Consider the following 20,135-nt stretch of genomic DNA (forward strand, 5'->3'; position numbering starts at 1 on the left):
CGCCTGGGTTGGGCACCGCTGGGCTAAAATACTTACAAGTGTATGAAAGAGTTAAAACTAGCTTCACCTCAACTAGCTTCAACAGTTAAGTGTTCTTTACATGTGGATGCATTAGTAGTACATTTTACCAATAATACTACTGTACTTCTACTCCTGATGACTTTGGTGATCACCTTAACTTGTCATCTGGTCAAGCCAGCACTTTGACAATTTGGTTGAGAGTGACGTGACTCGTTCAGAGTGACATTGCTTGCCATGAAATTTATTACAAATGACCATGTTCCCCTCAGGAGAAATTGTAGTAACTTTGGTAATCCCTGGACTTTTCCTCAAGTCAGATTTTCAGTTTTTCCAGCACTTTGGTTTATTACAAAATACCTAATGATGCCTTCATGAGGTGTCCAGGCTGGATCACCAACCCAGCAGAGCTGGCAAATGCCCCAGAGCCTCAGACCTCCGGGGGCACCAACAAGTGCGAACTGGGCCCTTAGATAATCTTAGATCCTGTCTTGTAGCGTGGGTGTGAGTCAAAATTTAACACCTTTATTATTTTAGTTGTGTTCACGTGGTGCATCTTTCTAAATAAAATTGTGTTTAATCAAATGACAGCAAATAACCACTATACGTATACTGTGCACTACGTAGGCCTACTTGTGGGAACTTGGAGTCAAAAGGGACTCAACAGCAAATCTTTGCCCCGGACCCGCATATCGGTTAATCCGGCAATGCTTTGTGTTTAGTGCTAATTGGCAAGTGTGAATTAAGATGGCAAACATGTTTAATATTACCTGATAAACAATAGCAGTACAACATGCTGATATCTGCAAATTGTTCAAAGCACCACTGTGACACTGAGAGGCTCTAGACTCATTGTCAAAAAATCCTTATTTCCATATTTTTCTTAATTATTTATATTTATATAAAACCCAAATAAAATGCCAGATTTTTTTATAATAGTATGCTTTTAGATAAATGAAATACATATATGTTGAGATAGATTGTCTTGGTCTGTACTGCTAAACTAAATGCATCCCTACATGCATCTCTAAAAAACATTACCTATTTTCCACACTAATTTTTAGCCAATCTCTGCAAATATTGTTACTATATTATGATATTTTTTTGCATTTATGCTAAATAAATAAGACTTTTTTTTTTACAGTTTATAAAAGCAGGAAAAGCACATGTGTAATTGATAACTTTAGCCTAATGATGGTTCATGAATTCCATTGAGATGTTCCCCACTATTATGCAGGAAATCCCATTGGGAAGGCTTAGTGGGACATTTGAATGGCACTGAATCGTAAGTAATGTTACTCGTTAAACCTGTGCTTTTTCCTGCCCTGACAAGTCAAAATTTATCCCAAAAAAAAAAAAAAAAAAAAAAGGTCTATTAGTTGGAAACCTTTTAAAAAAGATACACAAGGGTTCATTTCTTGGTCATTACTGTGACCCTTACAATCATTACTTTATGCAAGCACTGTATATTCATAACCCCAGTGGCAACTTTTTTTTCCTCCCATTTATTGATACAACAGCAGAAACATCAGGCCAGCTCAGCCCCTGGAGAGAGGTTGGTGAGTCTGCCTTCAAACACTGCAGTATATAAATATCGGCCTGTCTCACAGAGAACATGTTGACTGACCAAATGCATTTCTTAACATAAATGTCTGCATTACATTCAGGGGCCGTTGCGGGACCCTATGGTATTGTGCATGTTAGGTCACCGGCAAGACCGAATGGAAAAGAGTCATTGTTAATGTTATGAGCTGCATCTGTGTATTTTTCCTGCGATGGTGAGTCAAAATGTCTGCTGTGAAAAAGGCCCAGATGTGCGCCATCGGGAGCTGGAGCTGAGTGCGGCATAGACACTTGGTTGAGATGATCACTGGAACAACGGCAGTGCTTGCTCACTACTGTTTCGAAGTGAGAAGATGACAAATTCTCTTTTTCCCAGTGAGTTGCCCACAATCCCAGCGTGATCTCTAACGTCAGGAGCCGCATTTCTGCACGGCTGTCCCCGAAGGCGTCGCCGGGCCCGCCGCTCCACTGACACCTTCATCGGGTCCTGACATCCGTGCGGCCGCCGGGGTGCTTCCTCTCGGCTCGGGTCCCGCTCTCCTCTCAGCTGAGCGGAAAAAAAGAGAAACCAAAGCGAGGCAGTGACATTTACAGTATAACGCCCTTCCATGAGCCCACACACACAGTCTCTTTACCTCTAATGCCCCTAATCTTCATGACATAATGGCCAAGTGAGTTAGGAACGATGATGTTTGAGCAGGTTACAAAGCGCGACCTGTTAGTTAAAGCCAAGTTTCAGTCAGGCGTACAACGTGCTCCCTTTGCAGAAGCTGTGGTAGTTGTTGGCAGTCACTGTCTTACCGGTAGCACTACATGGTGTTATAACGGGCTTTTCTAGTTGCTCTCCCTCAGCAATGGAAGCCCGGATCTTCCTCACCACGTAGATGCTAGCTAGGATGCGAGACAAAAACATCACGAGATATACCGTTAAAAAAAAGAAAGAAAGAAAAAAAAAAACACAAGCACCTTATAGGATCATTATGTAGATGTTTCTCATTGAAACAGGTTGTCTACATACATTAAACAAAGATGTTATAACAAAGTTATAGACGGACATAAGTAAAAACAAAAACAAGACAGCACTGCCGGAAGTCTTACACAAGTCTTAAAGAATCCTTACGAAATGATATGACATGAAAATAATAAAACGAACCTACCTTTTATCAGCAGTCACACCATGTTTGTTTCCTGTTTCGATCTGTGGGTGAAACGACCTCTGTCCCCCCCACGCAGTTTTCCAAGCCCGTCAGTCACAATAGCCGAGCTTCTTTATATACAGTCTACGGCTGTTACAAAAGCACACAACCAATCACATCCAGCGGATAGCACCAGGGGCGGGACCTAAGAGCTGCTACCTGCATTCCAATTGGCCGAGCTGTTACGCAAACAACATGAACCCGTGACTGAGGTGGAAAAGAATATTTACGAAAGAGGATTGACGTGAGTCACTCCTGCTCAAAATCTGCAGTGATCGCCTTTGCAATCGTCTTACATTTGACTTAGAAACCTTCGTCTCGTTTAGCTTTGCTTTATTTTACAGATCAGTAATTTCTAAATAATTGCCCTGGACGTTTCCTTTAAAGAACCATGTAATTTAGTACTAATTACAGGGGAAACATTGAGACAAAGTTGTGTTGAGTTTGTGAACGGTTGATGATTTCCAAAAGAACTTCCTAGACATAATTACACAATTTAAACCTATGGAAATAACAGATACTTGGAAACTTAATTTTATGTGTTGATTTATTTGCTTTTGTTTGGACAAATTTCACATTTATATAATCAGCATCAAACTAAAATACTAGTAGATAAAACAATCTCACCTCAAGGGCCCTCTTAGTAGTAGCTGTTCTGGAGCTTTTGATCTTATCACAGGGTCTTCATCAGCATATGGAGCTCGCCCAAATGTCATGGAATTGTAGATGTTCAAATTTCACTTCCTTTGAGCACTTCTATAACTTCCTTATTTTCGGTGGCTTGATTGTAAAACTCTAATTAAAATATTCTTAAACACATGAAAACACTAGCAACAAACTGGAAAAATTAATCGAGGTGTATCTTTTTTTTTCTAGACGTAGAGTACCAAATTAAGCAGTCTTTCCAGCAACCTTCCTAAGAATGAAGTTACATATCAGCGCTTTCAAGGAAACTATGGGCATTAGCCTTGAATTAACTTCCCTTCTTGTCCTTTGGCCAGGAGAATATCATTGCAGTTTTATTTTGAAAATAAGTCTTAACAGAATTTCAGTAAACTTCAGAACAAGTTCTTAAACAAAACTCAGGTTGTGTTTTTTTCAATTTAAGAAAAGCAGCCAGTGGGTGTGCTTTCTATACTGGAGACTTCTTAAATGGACAATTGGTTTGATCCATGTTATAATTTATTGGCAGGCATTTTATTGCAATTTACAGAGCTTCATTTATCCATATCCAATCCTAACAACCTACATTACTGTCACGTATTTGTGTAATCCAATATGTATTCATCATTTGGAATAAGTAGCAGGGAACCTGGATCTACCTGGAATAAACACTGCACAAATCTTTTCACAATAAGAGTACAGCAGTTTGTCATACAGTTGCATTTGTATATTCAATATATACACATAGATTTAATTTAACTTAAAACAGTTTCACACATCAAGACAAGCACAAAAACTTCACACAGAAATCAGACAAATCTCATTCTTTCATGACATTACGATAGTTTTTTACAATAAAAAATAGAATTGCAAACACCAGGGGGGGAATTAAACGTAGTGAGGAGTTAAAGTCATGAGGAATGATGTGAGCTGTGAGGTTGAAAGGAAGAAGTCTGAAATTCTGTTCAGTGTATACACCAGTGGAGGATGATATCCAACCGCTTTATGCAGGCAAATTTAAGAGCCCACTACTGTAATATCGTTATTTTTTTGTCCGTTAACATGCCAGTGCTGTAAACAAAGAGGTGGTTCTGTATTACCCATCAAGCTGTCACAGTTCTTTCACTAAACAAGACCTCACACAAAACACTAACATTCACTACAGGGATCTAAGAGGACAGCTGGAGTGTTGATGGTCAGGACTTAATCCATCCTGATCTTCTGATTAGTCATCCTGTAGATGATGCTGTCATATCCTGGGTCCATGTTCCACAGGTTGTATGCGATGGCAATGACAGCGAGGGCCAGAGCGATCATCAGCCACAGCACGATGTTGAAGACCACAGCATAGTGGAAGTTGTACTTGTAGGCCAGGTTGTATTGGCTGCCTGGGTTACTCTGCAAAAAAAAAAAAAAAAAAAATTCCGACTATCAAAACCAGAGAGATAGATGCATTAGCTGTCACTGAGATAATTCTTCACGTTAATCATAATCAGTTATTTTCATTTACTAAATTTAACTAGCTATTTACACCCACTTGCTAGTTTATTAGGTGCACCGCGCTAAAACTAGTGCAGTCTAATACAACGGCCCTGCAATAAATCCTACCTTCAGGTTCTAATGATCAGTTTTTGTTGAAACTGTTTTCAAGAGGTGCCGACTCTACTTTATGATCACTTTGGAGGATGTAGTTTGTGGTGCAGTTAAACTATACTATGTTATACTAACAGACGTTTCTATTATTTACACCACTCTGAAACAGTTTCAACAACAAAAACTGTTGTTTGTTTTTTTTTTTTATAAACCAGCAGTTGAGTGTATAAGGATCGCCGCGTAGGCCGGTTTTTCCCTGCTATCCATGCCAAACTTCTTATTTTTCACCTCTCTGTGCATGCGATGAGTATTCAACAGGATGCTGACTGTGAGAGGAGGTCAACATCTGATAACATGCATTTACACGACTGGGTCAGGACGGTCTCTGCAGGACCCTTTCACCCATTTTATTAGAGTGGATGATCAAAGCATTCCCTGGTTCCAGACTTAAGTCATAAAAACCGAGAAGCATGGACTGGAACTGGCTTTATACTTGACCCAAGGGGTTAACGACAGTAACGCTTTAAATACTAACGGTGCAGGTTTTGATAGATGGTTCGGCATCAGTTTGACAGCACCACCACAACACTAGACACATCTATCATACATGATCAGGTCGTAATGTGTTTTAATCATATTCCCCACAGTAACTGTGTTTACACTGTGTCAGTTACTTTCTCATATATTATAGAACTGGAATCACATCCAGGTACATTTCGATTTTGCCTTGTCTCATTACTGAGTAGGAGGCAATTGCTGTACAACTGCCATTTTTATGTTGTTTCACTGTGATACAGAGCAGCAGTTGGGCGAGCAGAAAGTTCCCGGAACAGATGGCTTTGCTTGATGTGTGTTACTGAAAATGAGAGGATTTTCTTCAGCTTGCTTAATGTTTTCATTAACGATCTCCATCTGCATGGAAACTCGCTGGAGAAAACACAAGCAGCCCAAGCTGACCAATCACATTTTCTCTGTGTGCAATCTCCGTGGCCCTGATGTGAAGTTACATTTTTGAGGCAGCGCACATTAGCTATGGTTAAGCAAGAGCGACTACGTGCAGCGGACTCAGAGTTTTTCTCTTCTTCAGTCTATACAGTGAGACCAGCCTGCTTTAGGCTCACCCCGCCACATGCTGCCAGTACTCAATAAACTGACCTAAAGAATCACCATCGACTGACCGCTGATGGATTACAGACACGACTTTAACTTCATGTGATGTGGTTCGCCTTATAACAGCAATAAATGCTGCATCCAAATGAATCCACGTGACCAATAACCACTGCCTGAACAGCAAAGACTTAGATGTTTTGCAGCCTATTAAGAACAGGGGCAGGGCCCCTGAGCTCTGTGCTGCTGGTTGACCTGCTTGATGAATCCCTTACTGAGCTGTGATGGACTGCCTACAGATCACACAACCGTCATGTCATCACATTTTATTGTTCGATGCCATAATTACTGTGTATGGCCGGGTTTTTGATGCTAATGGCGTCCTCTAAGGTCTTATTAGAAATAATATTTTCACTTTTTTCTGTGAATCAGTGATTATGTTTATTCAAGTGTCATACACCAGAGGAATGCCCAGCCCACACGGGCTTACAGGAAAAGACGTGCATAACACACCTGGGCAAAAGAAGCAAGCACACAAATGGCACTTTAATAGCCACAGCTCAAACATACACTCAGTTGCCAAATTGTTAGGTGCACCTAACTAACACTAATGCAATCTAATGTTTAGTTTTTGTCGAAACCGGTTTAGGGAAGTTTTCATTCATATTTTTGGTCATTTTGGAGGCTGCAGTTTGTGCTGCCATTGAATTGTACTGCATGATACTTACGATCTGTTTGGATTCCAGGATCGACCGGGACTTCCTGGTCAAAGGAGCCTCAAAAGTCTTCACTGTCACAACCTCCACCACAGCACTATTGCCATAGAGACCATACACATCCTCTCCAAACTACAATGCAAAAGACATACACATGGTTAAAAACAGCAGTCAAATTAATGATTGAGGAGGTTGTGTTGATAAGACCTATCACTTTCTTCTGATCTCATCCTTACCTTCTGCAGGACAGAGGCAAGGATGGCAGTGGCATCACGGTACTGGGGGGAGTCTTGGCCATAGAGCCGGCTCAGCTCCTCCAGGCCAGACAGCTCCAAGGAGTACAGGTCAGGGGAGTGGTCCTTAGCCAAATGTCTGTGTCTCTGCAGCTACAAGAAAGCCAGAAAAGAAAGACACCTGAGTCAAACCCGATTAACTACCCTAATTTTCAGGCGGAAAATAAATAAATAAATCTATTTTAAAAAGAAAAAAGAAAAGAAAAAAAAACTTAAAAAGCAAACCAGTTTGACTTACAAGAGCTGTGATATCATGCAGTACTTGGACCTCAGACAGGAAGAGCAAATCAGCCTGAGAAGCAAAACAACAGACGTAAGAAAGTCAAAACAGACTTACCATAACTGTGTGTGTGATTCAAGAATATAAACTGTCAAAAACAAGGTCTCAGTATGTGAGAGGTAAAATATGATCTCTTTATTAGCAGAAGCCAAAAACATTCTGGGTATGATGGTTCTATCATTTTTTCAAAGAAGTATATACTAACAACATGTGGTGCACATTGTGTGCTGAAACTGCACGAGAATATGCATTTTAACACCCTATCTTGGAGGTGGAATATGATCTTCCAGATTTAAAAAAAAAAAATAAAACCCATCGTGTCATGTTACGGTCACAATTTTGTCTTAAAAAACTACTGTACATATGGAAGTATTTTGGTTAGGTTGAAGTAAGGCCACATCACAATTTTGCTCTCCAAATATGAGATATAAAAAGCCAGCAAGGCCTCGTGTGGGCACGATTTTGCTGAGAGAAACTGACCTCTGCATTTCTGCTGAGGGAGTTGAGGGGCAGGGAGGACAGCACAGAGCCATCCTGGGACAGACGGGCACGGATCTGCTGCAAGGTGACTGGTAGGTCCTCAAACACTGCATTGGCCTTGCCCAGCATATACAGTCTCTGAGAGAGATTGACAGAAAGACACAAAAAAAAATAATTCATGAGCACCTTAAGAGTGATTTCAGAGATGTTAAGTATGCCTTGTATAGTCTCAGTATATTTTCATTACCTCCTCACTAGGGGCCAGCTGCAGCACCACAGGGGTGTCCTCAGCAAACAGAGAGTGCACCGTCTCTGCAACAGTATCCAAGGTGAAGGGTACTGGCTGCATGAAAGAAGATGACCCACTGAAAAACTGAGCCAGCTCATTCAAATTACATTCTAGCCATCAGTTATTTTTACACCAAGGCATATATTTGATGGTCACAACGTCTAAATAAGGCCCCATTCCAGTCTGACTCACATTCTCCAAGGGGTAGGAGGCCACACTGTGAGGCAGGGCCAAGCTATCGACTCCTCTCACCACCAGCAGTACATTAGCCCGGGGACGCTGGAATAATGGCCCAGCCTGGAGGCCTGGCCAGGAGAGATCCTGCACAAATGAACACTCACTGTAAATAGAGACTGGGCTAACACAATCGTGAGCCTAAGCTACTTCTGCAAACACAAACGACAATTAAAGTTGTGGGGCTTTCTTTTAAAATAACAAAGCACCTCCTGAACAGAGAAGCCCATGGTTAAAGCCACCAGGTCAGGGATCTTCTCTCCAGAGACAGGCCAGTCTCCTTTCTGGAAGGACACAAACTCTGGAGCCTGCAGCACTGTTAAGCTGTCCCCATGTACTCCTGTGGGAAAAAAAACCAGAGGGCCGTCAATCCAAGAAAAACCGGTGGAAAAGAATGAAGTCACAGTACTAATACTTCTAAAAAGAAAACAAATATTTTCTCAAGCTAACAGACTTGCCAAGACTACATCAAGTTCATAAGTCTCAAGGTGTTGGTCATTGTTAAAAAACGTCTTCACTGATTACTTCTGCTATGTCCAAAACTACTACCTGGTCCAATACTTTTCATCTTTTACTTTCCACATTTTTTCTTGATTATCCAATTTTTCTGTGAGTCATTCAGGTTCTACACGGTGCCCTCACACATATCCACAAAAAGCAAGGAAAAAGAAGTGTCCTCGGCATGTACACTACCTGGTGCAAGAAGTCCTACGTGCTGCTTTGTCCTTGATGGTAAAATTAAAATTAGCTATGTGACATGTCAGTGATGACCCATAGGTGTCCAAAATGCCATTTAACTGCCTGCTATTAAGCAGAATATAAGTTGCTTATTGTGTAGTGAATAGCAAATGAGTGAAAAATGGAGGGAATTTGAAAACATCATTTCTTTTTTTCTGAATTTCACTATTGTTTATTAAAATATTTTAAAAATTATATATTTTTGGGGGGGGGGGTCGAGTGTCAGCTATTACATGTGGATTTAAGATCATCCCAATCATAGATTTGTGATGCCGAAAAATTGTCATTTGAGGCAGATATTTTAATTGAGCCTTTAGCACAGTCCAGCTTCATCGGTAGCACTGGTCCACGCTCATTTACTGAGAGTTACCAGCCGATAATAATGCTCCTCCTTTCCTCGGCTGCTGTTTGGCAATAATGGAAAAGTAGGACCTCTGCAATGCGAGGCCATGTCACCTCTATCAGCGCAGCGCTATAATCAGTTCTCACTGAGATGTTAATTGTGGGTCACAGCAGGCACCGGCACCGGCACTGGCCTTCTCAGCAACAGCCTGACTGGACGTGACGGACCGGCGTTAAGACAACCCACTAACTTGACAGCGCTGTGGATGGAGGCATGAACCCGTGACAGAGACCTGGTGATGAATGCTGAAGAGGAACTACCAGTTTAGAGCCTGTCACATGACGGGGATCCTCTTCTGTGAGTTAGTACCTCGCCGCAAGGGAGCAAATAAACTCGCATTTTCCTTCAATGTTGTGTGACCCCCCCCCCACGAATTTGTTAACAACACACAATCTCATCCTCGCTGCTAGCTTTAAGGTCTGCTAATGCGGTAAGAGAGTGTTAGCAGCAGGCTAACGTCAAGATCTGCAGTTGGTGACCCGGTCGTAGGTATCCCAAGGCGTTTAAGCTGTCCAAAAATATCCAAAAAATATTTGTAATACAGCAAGATTATTTCACATGCTCCCATTCATGTCACAGCGACGGTATCAGACCAAACGTAAGGAATGATCACCGAGCTAAAGGGCGATGCTAACGGAGATCCAGAGTGGATACATGACGCTATCCTGTTACATTTGAACGGAGGGGTGGGTGGGCCGGAGAGACCTCTCCCAGAAAAGTGAATCGTGACCTGATCTGTCGTCGCACATTTCTTACCGGTTGAAGCGAGGGAGCAGAGGACCAGCGCCAGGGAGAAAACAGCCTCCATCCTTCGACAGCTCGTCAGCGACATCTTTCTCCTCGCTCGCGGCAGGGATCAGCTGACCCGACGTCACGACGCCGCAAAGAATGACGCGACGAAATCTGACGCATAATAAAACATAAAAAATAATAATCAATGAATTATCCTTTTAAATTAAAGCACCGATTTTTATTCTTCTGCTCATTGTCTTACAGCATTTGTTGAATCCATTGACTCTCTAACCGTTGACGCTCGGAAGCGTCACGCTCTTATTTTGGAAGTGTCGTTATCGTAGAAGTTTGCGGAGGGAAGCATCTACAGTCTTGTGCAAAAGTTCTGGCACCCTGGGACAAATTACACATTTTGTTGATTTTTTGAAGTGAAAAGAGGCAACGGCAACCCATCCCCGACACCACCTCCAAAATATTTGTAATACAGCAAGATTATTTCACATGCTCCCATTCATGTCACAGCGACGGTATCAGACCAAACGTAAGGAATGATCACCGAGCTAAAGGGCGATGCTAACGGAGATCCAGAGTGGATACATGACGCTATCCTGTTACATTTGAACGGAGGGGTGGGGGGGTGGGTGGGCCGGAGAGACCTCTCCCAGAAAAGTGAATCGTGACCTGATCTGTCGTCGCACATTTCTTACCGGTTGAAGCGAGGGAGCAGAGGACCAGCGCCAGGGAGAAAACAGCCTCCATCCTTCGACAGCTCGTCAGCGACATCTTTCTCCTCGCTCGCGGCAGGGATCAGCTGACCCGACGTCACGACGCCGCAAAGAATGACGCGACGAAATCTGACGCAAAATAAAAAATAATAATCAATGAAGTATCCTTTTAAATTAAAGCACAGATTTTTATTCTTCTGCTCATTGTCTTACAGCATTTGTTGAATCCATTGACTCTCTAACCGTTGACGCTCGGAAGCGTCACGCTCTTATTTTGGAAGTGTCGTTATCGTAGAAGTTTGCGGAGGGAAGCATCTACAGTCTTGTGCAAAAGTTCTGGCACCCTGGGACAAATTACACATTTTGTTGATTTTTTGAAGTGAAAAGAGGCAACGGCAACCCATCCCCGACACCACCTCCAAAATATTTAGACACAGTAGCGGTCAAACGTTTTAGAACACTTGCATCTTTCCAGTTTTAATTGAAAGTTAAGCAGTTCAAGTTCAGCGAATAACCTTAAACAGTTTAGGTCACCAAACACTGAAAAATCCTGTAAATTTTATATTAAGAGAGACTCTTTTTCAGGGATTAGGAAATTGGTTAACCTACTGTTTTCCTGGAGCAATGGAAGTAAATTAAGCCTTGAGAGTTAATGCAACCAGTTCCGACAGGTGCCCAAACCTTTGTCGATGACAAACTGTGTTGCTACACCCTCTGATGCATTATTAGGATAATACTCTACTACAGGAACTAGTATTGTATAGTGCCGTTAGAATGGTGAGGAAAAAAGGCAAGTAACAAAGGAAGACAGACTGGTTGATCCGGGCATCATCCTACAGCAAGACAGTGACCCAGAACATTAGAAGAAAAGAACTGGACGGTGGCTTCACATGATGGAAGACCGGCACAGTCTCCAGACTTAAGCCTCATGGAGCTGGTTTGGGATGAAGTGGCCAAAAAATTAGTTACACAAAAAGACTCCTTTTTTTAATCTCCAAATGTTTATTTGTGCTATACTTTAATTCAAACTATGTTTATTTCAATAAAAACTGGAAAAATAGAGGTGTTCTAAAGCGTTTGACTGTTAGTGTGTGTGTGTGTGTGTGTGTGTGTGTGTGTGTGTGTGTGTGTGTGTGTGTAGAGATCACAGCTTGCAAAAACTTCGTGTAGCCAGCTAAATGTCTTTCTATTCTCGATTAAGGAATTTTCACCCACTCTTTCTTGCAGATCACTTCAAGTTCTGAGACATTTTTAGGCCGTCTTGCACACACAGCATGAGCTCCATCTAAGTCAGAGAGCTGTGAGGGCCATTCCTAAACCTCCAGCTTCTGTTTCTTGAAGTAGTTTGTGGTGGATTTTGAGGTATGCTGTGGGTCATTGTCCTGCCAACCTGTTTTTAGTTTCACTTTCTTGACTGACTGCAGGACATTTGGGACCAGAATTTGCAGATTTTTTGTGGAATACGTCCGTGCAGCGTTTTCTGTGCCACTGGCTGCCACACAACCCCAAAACATAAGGTTTCCCCCTCAATGCTGAACAGTTGGCAAGGTGTTCTTTTCATCAATGCTGCTTTTTTTTTCTCCAGACATACCTTTGCGGATTTCAGACGCTGACTTTTGAATGTTTTCTCAATCTTCCAGATCATTTCTTGACTTCCACAGGTCCCCTTAACTGCCATTTCCCACTGACATTTTGGACGGTGGAAATTTTAAGCTGGAAACGAATTGATTTCTTTTTATGACATCCCCTGCTCTGTTTGCATCAGTTAGCCTCATTTTCAGATCCTTGGCCAGTTGCTTGGACGAGCCCATGGTTGTTGAGGGTTACCACGAGGTTTGAAGAGACAGAGACTTTATCAGCTCTGGAAATGTCATCAGCTGACTATTCCTAATGACAGTTCTTGACCTGGTGTACACATCCTAATTACTTAATCAAGGCTTAATGAGTTAGTGAAATCCTGAGTGTTTTACAAGTAGAACGGTGCCCAAACTTTTGCACACAATTACTTCGCCAAACTTGTTTCTGGAGCACTTTAATAATGCGGCAAAACTCCATGGAGCACATAGTAAAAGCACAATGGAGCTGCACACATAAAACAGCTTTTAGGGCTACTTGCCATCATTCTAGTGCATTTTACTGAAAATTAGGAGGAAAAAACTTTCACAGTCGAGTGGGTGATGACCATGCAGAGTAATCGTGTATAATAGGTACGCCTCACAGAAACTTACAGTCATTTTTTTTCACTTAGATGTCATCCATTTATAAACCATAATAGCTGGTTATTAGAGGCTCATGTTCACAGCCAAACCTTTATCTCTAAAATTACATCCTGCTGCTCAGTACAGAGGAATGTTAGTGAGAGAGGAGCTCTTGACGCTGGGTTTGACCCTCCTGTACCCTCTGCCTCAGGATATGACTCTGACTTCAGTGTTTGGGCTGAGAAACTGAGGTCTGAGAGGCTGAACTCATTTTTTTTTGTTTTTTTTTTTTTGTTCAGCATCTCAGTTGGCCTTCCGCTAGCTTCTTGTCACTCCATGACCTTTACCTGGATAAGTGAATTGGGCCAACTCCTCTCTGCCTGGAGACAGCAGCTATAAAGCTCTAACTTCACTTCATAAAGCTACCTTAATTTTGAAGCTAAATAAACCAGCGTTCATGTTGCACATTCTCCATAATCTTCTCAACATCAAAATAAGCCTTAAGATTATCCTGGCGCTTGATCAAGATTTTAGTCTGCTTCCTCTCTTTCTTTCAAGCAAATTTCTCCAGGGTTTTGTTGATGCCCCGGGGGACTGGATTTCCCATGTCCCTCTCTGAAGCTCCATTGTCAGCTTGTGGATCAACTAAAACCCCCCCTGAATTTTGACCCGGCTCTTGGCAGCCTGCCATGGATCTCTTTGCACCTTTCTGTGCAGATACAGGGCAGTTGGGAATTTAGTTTGGAGTCTATCTGCTTGGTGTGGCTTGACCTTTAGTTCAGTCATAATTTTTGCTGAAGCTCGACCAGATTGTCACGCTGACACACTGCTGCAGAGCTGTTATTTTTCTGTCTAGCCCAGATCCTCAGTGCCTGATTGGACACTTTCGTGGGAGCAGAGGTCAAGGGTTGATCTATACACTCAAAAGCATATTGAGGATGTGATGCAGACCATGGCCAGATTAACCCATTGGGGGGCCATGGGCCAGTCCCGTGAGCCCTCCCGAACCAGGGCAGGAGGGGCAAAAAGTTGAGGTTGAGCCCACACTGACCCTCACCATACATGTCAGTTTCATTATTTTCTTTGAGCACCCAGAAACCACCCAGTACTCTAGAGCTGGAATGAGTTGATTAATCAATTAGTTGGTCAACAGAAAATTAATTGGTAATTTTGATTATTGATTAATCGTTTAAGTTCCAGCTTCTCAAATGTGAATATTTGTGAATATTCTTACATCTGTGATAGTAAACTGAATATCTTTGGGTTTTGGACTGTGGGTTGGACAAAACAAGACATTTGAAGATGTCAGCTTGGACTCTGGGTAACTGTGATGGGCATTTTTTTCCTACTGTTTTCTAAACTTTTATAACCTAAATAAGTAATCAATTGAATTAATTGTCAGACTTATAGATTGTGAAAATAAACCTCCTATGCTTGAATAATAACACATTGACCCTGGTGTTGTGCTCTACTTTAAATGAAACACACTTTATTTACAAAGAGACACAAAAGAGCAAATACAAACTGAAATAATAACAATTCTAAAACTAAGAAAATTGAATTGGACACACTGCCGTTCTTCAAAACCAGGGCCACAGTATTAGGTAATGAAGGGCCAGTCTTAGCTGATACTGCACTTTAGTGGGTCAAAGTCATAAACTGTACGAATAGCTGATATAAAGTGAAGCTAAGGCTTTTGGCACCACTGGGGGCCTCAAAGGATATGGCTGCCAATATTCTATATTTTTGTTACTGTCAACAAATCCCATCAAGTGCAGAACAAAAAATGCATTAATCTGTCAATACTTTCCAACCTCCCCCGCCCTTGTCCATTTGTTCCTGCTAAGACATAAATCTTTTTAAAAAAACGTATCAGGAATACATACTTCAATTTTCACAAAAGACTAGATAATTTCGTAAAAGAGCTGGGCACTGTACTTTTAAGCAAATGTTACTCCAACAGGAGTAAACAAAGTATTTTGTCCAGGACAATTTTGAGCCATGGATTTTGTGTGCTAGTGGCATGTAGGATCAACTCAAATTAACTAGTGTCCATGTTCATGGTAATGAAGGGACATGTCCCCTAGTGTAAACCTGTGGCTCATTAATGGGTTTTTTATAGTTTTTGGGCAACAGTGGAGTTCTGTGGCACAGATGAATCAAATACATCAGGCTTTGGCTACACAGACAATATCTGTTAGTCAGATCAACACATTGTTGGCTTTATTTTTATTTTTTTCCATGGCATTTGTTCACAGTAGGAAAATGACCACAAGATCAGATAATAATCACCACGTACAGGCATGCATCATTCCAGCTGATATTGGGATTGAGCAGTGCACTTCCCCAAAGAGGGCGCTGGAGGGCGCTACAAGCCACAAGCTTTTCAGCACACGGCAGCAGCAAATGGGCGTTCATGTGTTATATGGTCATGGCTGCAGCAAAAAAATTGCATGTGGCCTACAATACAAAAATATTCCAAAAGATGGCAATATAGGATTTTGTTGTTGATCACACCTTGGTGGCGTAGCATACAATAATTAGGTATTTCATTTTCAGAGAAGCCAGCAAAACTTCTCAGAATTCAATTTAATTCACCAACACTGACACAATGAAGAGCAGAACACGTGTTTCATCTTGCAGTTTGTATATTTATTTTAAAGCAACTTCTTTTGTAAAATATAAATACAAATTATGAGATATTTTAATTACAAAGTTAAAACAAAAATGAACACACCAAAAATTACTTTACTGCAGTAGCCTCCCTGTTATATACAAGCTCTGTGCCGAAGGGTGAATATCAACATTATCTTAAAACTTTATTATACAAACAAATTTTGTAGTTTTGCATGTTAAATTACAGACTAAACAGGAAGCAAAAATTGAGCTTTGAAAAAAAAAAAAAAAAAAAAAAAAAAAAGGTACAACAAAACAGCCCCTGAGGCTCAAGCGAGTGCTAGAGTCTGAGGAGAAAAAAAAAACAAAAAAATAGGACATCATGTGCTTCCTATAAACACAAGTACAACATTCAATAGCACAGTCTCAGTACTATCCTGTACAGCTACACACAGACAATGTGCTGCGCGCTCACACACTCCATCCAATCGCTGACAACATGACTACACTCTGTTGTCATACAAAATCTTTCAGAGGGGTCGTGAGCAACATCTGAAAGAAAAAAAAAAATCTCTTGATATTTATATTATGTGTGTATATACATACATATATATATACATATACATATACACATATATATATACACATATACACACATACATATATACACACACATATGTATATATGTATATATATATATATATACATACATATATATATATATGTATATATATACATACATATATATATATATATATACACATACATATATACATACATATATATTTACTTATACATATATTAATTTATAAAAATAAGACCATTATTAAGTCTACTGAGCCACAAATGTATCGATCCTCAGTTAACGGAGGGAAATATCTGAGCAGTCCGGTCAGCCAGCAGGTCAGTCCATCTATACAGTGCCCCAGCGCTGGTCCAGAGCAGGGCCGAAGCGCGGGAACTAAGGGTCAGGCTAAGGCATATCATCATAACCCCTGTTTGTTTCTAAAGCAAACTGCAGTCAATAAGGATCAAGGTCCAGGTTCAGTGGCTCCAGGGGTCAGGATGAGCCCAGCTTGCCAACAGCCTTCATTTTGTCCTTCAGTTTGTCCCCCGGATGGTCCCAGCGGTCATCCAGACACTCCAGTGTGGAGCCCAGCAAGGCGGCCAGCTCGGCACTGTCTTCCACCAGGTCTAACAGCTCCTTGCTGTCCGGATGGAAGCCCTCCAGCTCCTCTGGGCAGGAGAAGAGCTGTGACAGAGAGGCTTGCTGGTAAAACTCTGCCTCTGCCACCGTCACCACCTCCATGTGGGGAAAGGCTTGTCGGAAACCACGTGCCGACATCCGCAGCCGGCGAAGCACGTCAGACAGTAGCAGCCAGTTTCTTGGCCTGAAAGACAAAAATCAACCAATCTTAAGAAATGAAGGCCAACAGTGAGGGGGAATGAATGAATAAATAAATAAATAAATAACTAAACAACCAACCAACCAACCACACACACATATTCTCTTCAGATCAAAGCTCACCCTTGGGAGAGGGACACCTGAATGTTGTAGCAAGGCAGCAGAGGTCGGTCAGAGAATTCAAACTCAAACACCTCCCTTTTATCATCCTCATCCTCATCCTCAGGGCCTGGTGGGTCTGCCAGGATGTCATAGACCCCACCCTCTTCGCTAGACTCTGACATTAAAAAAAAAAAAAAAAAAAAAAGTACACGTGTATCATATTCAGTGAGCATCCACATTATCACAGAAGCTGCATGAATGTACAGACATGAATTTCTCAATATGCGCATGCACAGCGCTGATCAGTACTCACCACAGACAGCGCTGCCATAGAATTCCCAATAAAGCCCTGGGTCGTCATCTGAGCGGCCCTGAAGGTCAGCAAAATAATCTATGGAGAGAGGAGGGGAGCGAAGTCTGTTATTCGAGATCTGGAGCCCTGGGGACAGGCAACAGGGCAAATACAATTGCCCTTGGAGACTACAGCAGAAAAATGGATAAAGAGCACAGTAAAATAGAGGAGGAGGAGGAGGAGCGGCAGTGTCGAGAGAGAAAAGAGAAACAAACAGAGCAAATGTTTTGGGGGAGGAGGAGGGGGAGCTGATGGTCAGGGGCCAGCGGCTGTACCATGGGGGAGGAGAGCGACTGTCTCCGCTGGGTTAGAGCTGGCTCAGTTCAGAGCAGGGCTACAGACGACTGCCAGGAATCAAACAAGAACCACACACAGTCACTGCGCGCTCGCACTCCCCCACCCCCCCAACACAGACACACACACACACACACACACACACACACACAGAGCGAGCGAGCTGGAAACAAACAAGCAGAGGGAGCTGGGTAAGCACACACAGCGAGAGCAAAGTGTGTATTCAACGCGCACGTGAACACACAGACACATTCGCAGAGTGAGAGCTGGGCTTTGTGCCAGTGCTGAGGCGTGGGGCGTCTGGCGTGTGTTTGGAGGGATTAACGGCCTCCAGATGAGTGGGACCAGGTGGAGGGAGGGCAGCAATCGCTCGCTCTCACTCATTCTCTCCGGTGCTCGATCTCCCTCTCTCCCCCGCTCTGTCAGTCAATCTAGCAGCCATCGATCTATCCGTCCACGCTCTTTTCAAAATTCGACACCATCTTTCCAGCCGTCTACATATAGATCTCCCCTTAGCACTAAACCTGTTCACCCTTCTGCCGACCGCGAACTTACACCTGTTCATTTCCCGCATTCTACACTCTTTTCTCCCGCGTCTGTCTCTTTTCACTAAGGCCTCAGAATATCGGTTTTACCTAGTTAGGTGTTTGTGTAATAATAAGCAGCTAGCTACGGAGGAAGTGTGTGCCTCCGTATGCTTTCATTTCCTCATCTTGTAGGCTGGTTGCGTTGTCTTAATTTAACTAGTAACATTCAGACGATACCTCTCAACAGACCACGTCAGACTCTGGTGTGGCAGCCTTATGAAAAGACACACGCACGCATACAAAAGCAGAGTCTCCAGCCAGAGCGAAGCCCATTTCCGCACGTACGCTGAGCAAACACAGTTGGCGTTGCTAAGTAACCAGATAGAGGAGCTCAGAGGCGGCAGCATTCACCCCAGCGGGCTGAGACTCCCTGTCTAACAGGTGGTCAAGGGGGGAGGGGTGGGGTCTGGAGGGGGTCCGGAGGGGAAACAGGATAACAGATCCGGACATGTCTAGTGGCGGTTGGGAGGTGGAGGTTGAAGATTTAGCGAGAGGGACTCATACCAACAGGTTGCACAGAGGTCAGAGCATAGAAAGAACAACAAACAGTGAATGAGCTAAGATTGGGGCATTTGGGAACTGGGTTGCTGACCGATCTTTTCAGCAGTTTACCCTTGCCCCACCTCGATGTACACTCTCTGGTGGACCTGATGTCTAAAAAAAATAAAAATAAAACCTTTTGCATTGTAGCCTTTTACCTCCTTTTCTAGCATTTGAGATTTTATGATTTGTGGTCAAGGCATAATAATATTCAAATGTCCAGGCTTTTGGATTACATTTTGTTTGCATGAGGAAAGAAACTTTCTATTATTGCACCCATTGCAAAACAAAAAAAATGAAAAAAAAAAAACAACATGCATGTATTGTAAATTTTAGGCAATAAAAACAGTAATTTCACTCAGGGTATTAGATTCCAAAAAGAAAACCATGAAAAATGTCTGGGGATTTGGTGGTTTTACTGTTTGAGACATAGGGTGCACTTTGCAGATTTTAAAAGGAATTTATATATCCTTTGTAACTGTCACTGAAAAAAATAGAAAACTGTATTGTTTTTAAGCCTTTTTTCAAACTCAACAAGACAACCTGGATGTTTATGTGATTTAATTTTCATTATTTGTGATTGACATCATTTGCGAGGGAATCTCTGCCTTAAATAGAAGTCCTCATATCCCTCACTTTTTATGTAATCCAGTCTAATCCAGGTTTTTTAATACTCTAGTCTTTGGAAATTCCCACAGCGGGACAGGGTGAGCATGGGGACTGCGACTCATGACCTCTGTATTTCTTAATTCCTCACTAAACCGTGTCTATGACTTGAGACAAAAGACAGCTGGGATCTTACCGGTGAGGAAGCGCTCCATGCTGTCACTGTGGGTCATCTTGAGGAGGCCACGGCCAGAATATGTGGCCAGGGTAGGGTCAGCACCATAGGACAGCAGGACTCGCACCACATCCAAGTGGTCATTCTCCACGGCATCATGAATCGGTCTAGATCAACACAAATGTACATTTATTTTAAACCATAACCAAATAGGAGCAGAACTGACAACA

General features: G+C 42.2%; 2 protein-coding genes and 1 long non-coding RNA gene across 5 annotated transcripts in view; all 3 read right to left on the reverse strand.

The window, feature by feature from the left end:
* Positions 1–1,507: 1,507 nt before the first annotated feature.
* LOC120801147 lies at positions 1,508–2,864 on the reverse strand. Its single transcript, XR_005709059.1, has 3 exons — positions 2,739–2,864; positions 2,383–2,472; positions 1,508–2,128 (listed from the first exon to the last, which is right to left on the reverse strand). It is a non-coding gene; the product is annotated as an uncharacterized LOC120801147 (long non-coding RNA).
* Positions 2,865–3,941: 1,077 nt separating this feature from the next.
* On the reverse strand, positions 3,942–11,143 carry atp6ap2 (ATPase H+ transporting accessory protein 2). 2 transcript variants are annotated; one of them, XM_040147573.1, is made up of 9 exons: positions 11,013–11,143; positions 8,642–8,772; positions 8,391–8,519; positions 8,157–8,252; positions 7,910–8,047; positions 7,388–7,441; positions 7,093–7,242; positions 6,869–6,988; positions 3,942–4,838 (listed from the first exon to the last, which is right to left on the reverse strand). In XM_040147573.1, exons 1-9 carry the CDS (start codon positions 11,086–11,088, stop codon positions 4,644–4,646), a joined length of 1,089 nt encoding a protein of 362 aa, XP_040003507.1. In that variant the 5' UTR covers positions 11,089–11,143; the 3' UTR covers positions 3,942–4,643. The 2 variants fall into 2 exon arrangements, with proteins under 2 accessions (XP_040003507.1, XP_040003506.1); XM_040147572.1 differs by lacking the exon at positions 11,013–11,143 and adding an exon at positions 10,330–10,465.
* A 5,473-nt stretch (positions 11,144–16,616) lies between these two features.
* Positions 16,617–20,135, reverse strand: part of bcor (BCL6 corepressor) — a 34,548-nt gene continuing 31,029 nt past the window's right edge. For both annotated transcript variants that reach the window (XM_040148190.1, XM_040148189.1), the window contains 4 exons: positions 19,927–20,072; positions 17,665–17,742; positions 17,373–17,526; positions 16,617–17,235 (listed from right to left, as the gene is read on the reverse strand). In XM_040148190.1, coding sequence (XP_040004124.1) covers positions 16,905–17,235; positions 17,373–17,526; positions 17,665–17,742; positions 19,927–20,072 — 709 coding nt within the window. In that variant the 3' untranslated portion in view covers positions 16,617–16,904. The remainder of the gene's footprint in view (positions 17,236–17,372; positions 17,527–17,664; positions 17,743–19,926; positions 20,073–20,135) is intronic.

Source organism: Xiphias gladius, chromosome 16 (assembly GCF_016859285.1).
Source record: "Xiphias gladius isolate SHS-SW01 ecotype Sanya breed wild chromosome 16, ASM1685928v1, whole genome shotgun sequence".
Classification (NCBI taxonomy): domain Eukaryota; kingdom Metazoa; phylum Chordata; class Actinopteri; order Istiophoriformes; family Xiphiidae; genus Xiphias; species Xiphias gladius.

What these genes read in the sequence shown, in the direction of transcription:
- atp6ap2 (XM_040147573.1), bottom strand. Translation starts at nt 11,088, where the DNA reads ATGTCGCTGACGAGCTGTCGAAGGATGGAGGCTGTTTTCTCCCTGGCG. An exon ending in CCTCCTACCCCTTGGAGAAT is followed by an intron (nt 8,253 to 8,390) that starts GTGAGTCAGACT and finishes TCTTTCATGCAG; the next exon opens with CCAGTACCCTTCACCTTGGA. An exon ending in TTGCCTCTGTCCTGCAGAAG is followed by an intron (nt 6,989 to 7,092) that starts GTAAGGATGAGA and finishes TTTGCATTGTAG; the next exon opens with TTTGGAGAGGATGTGTATGG.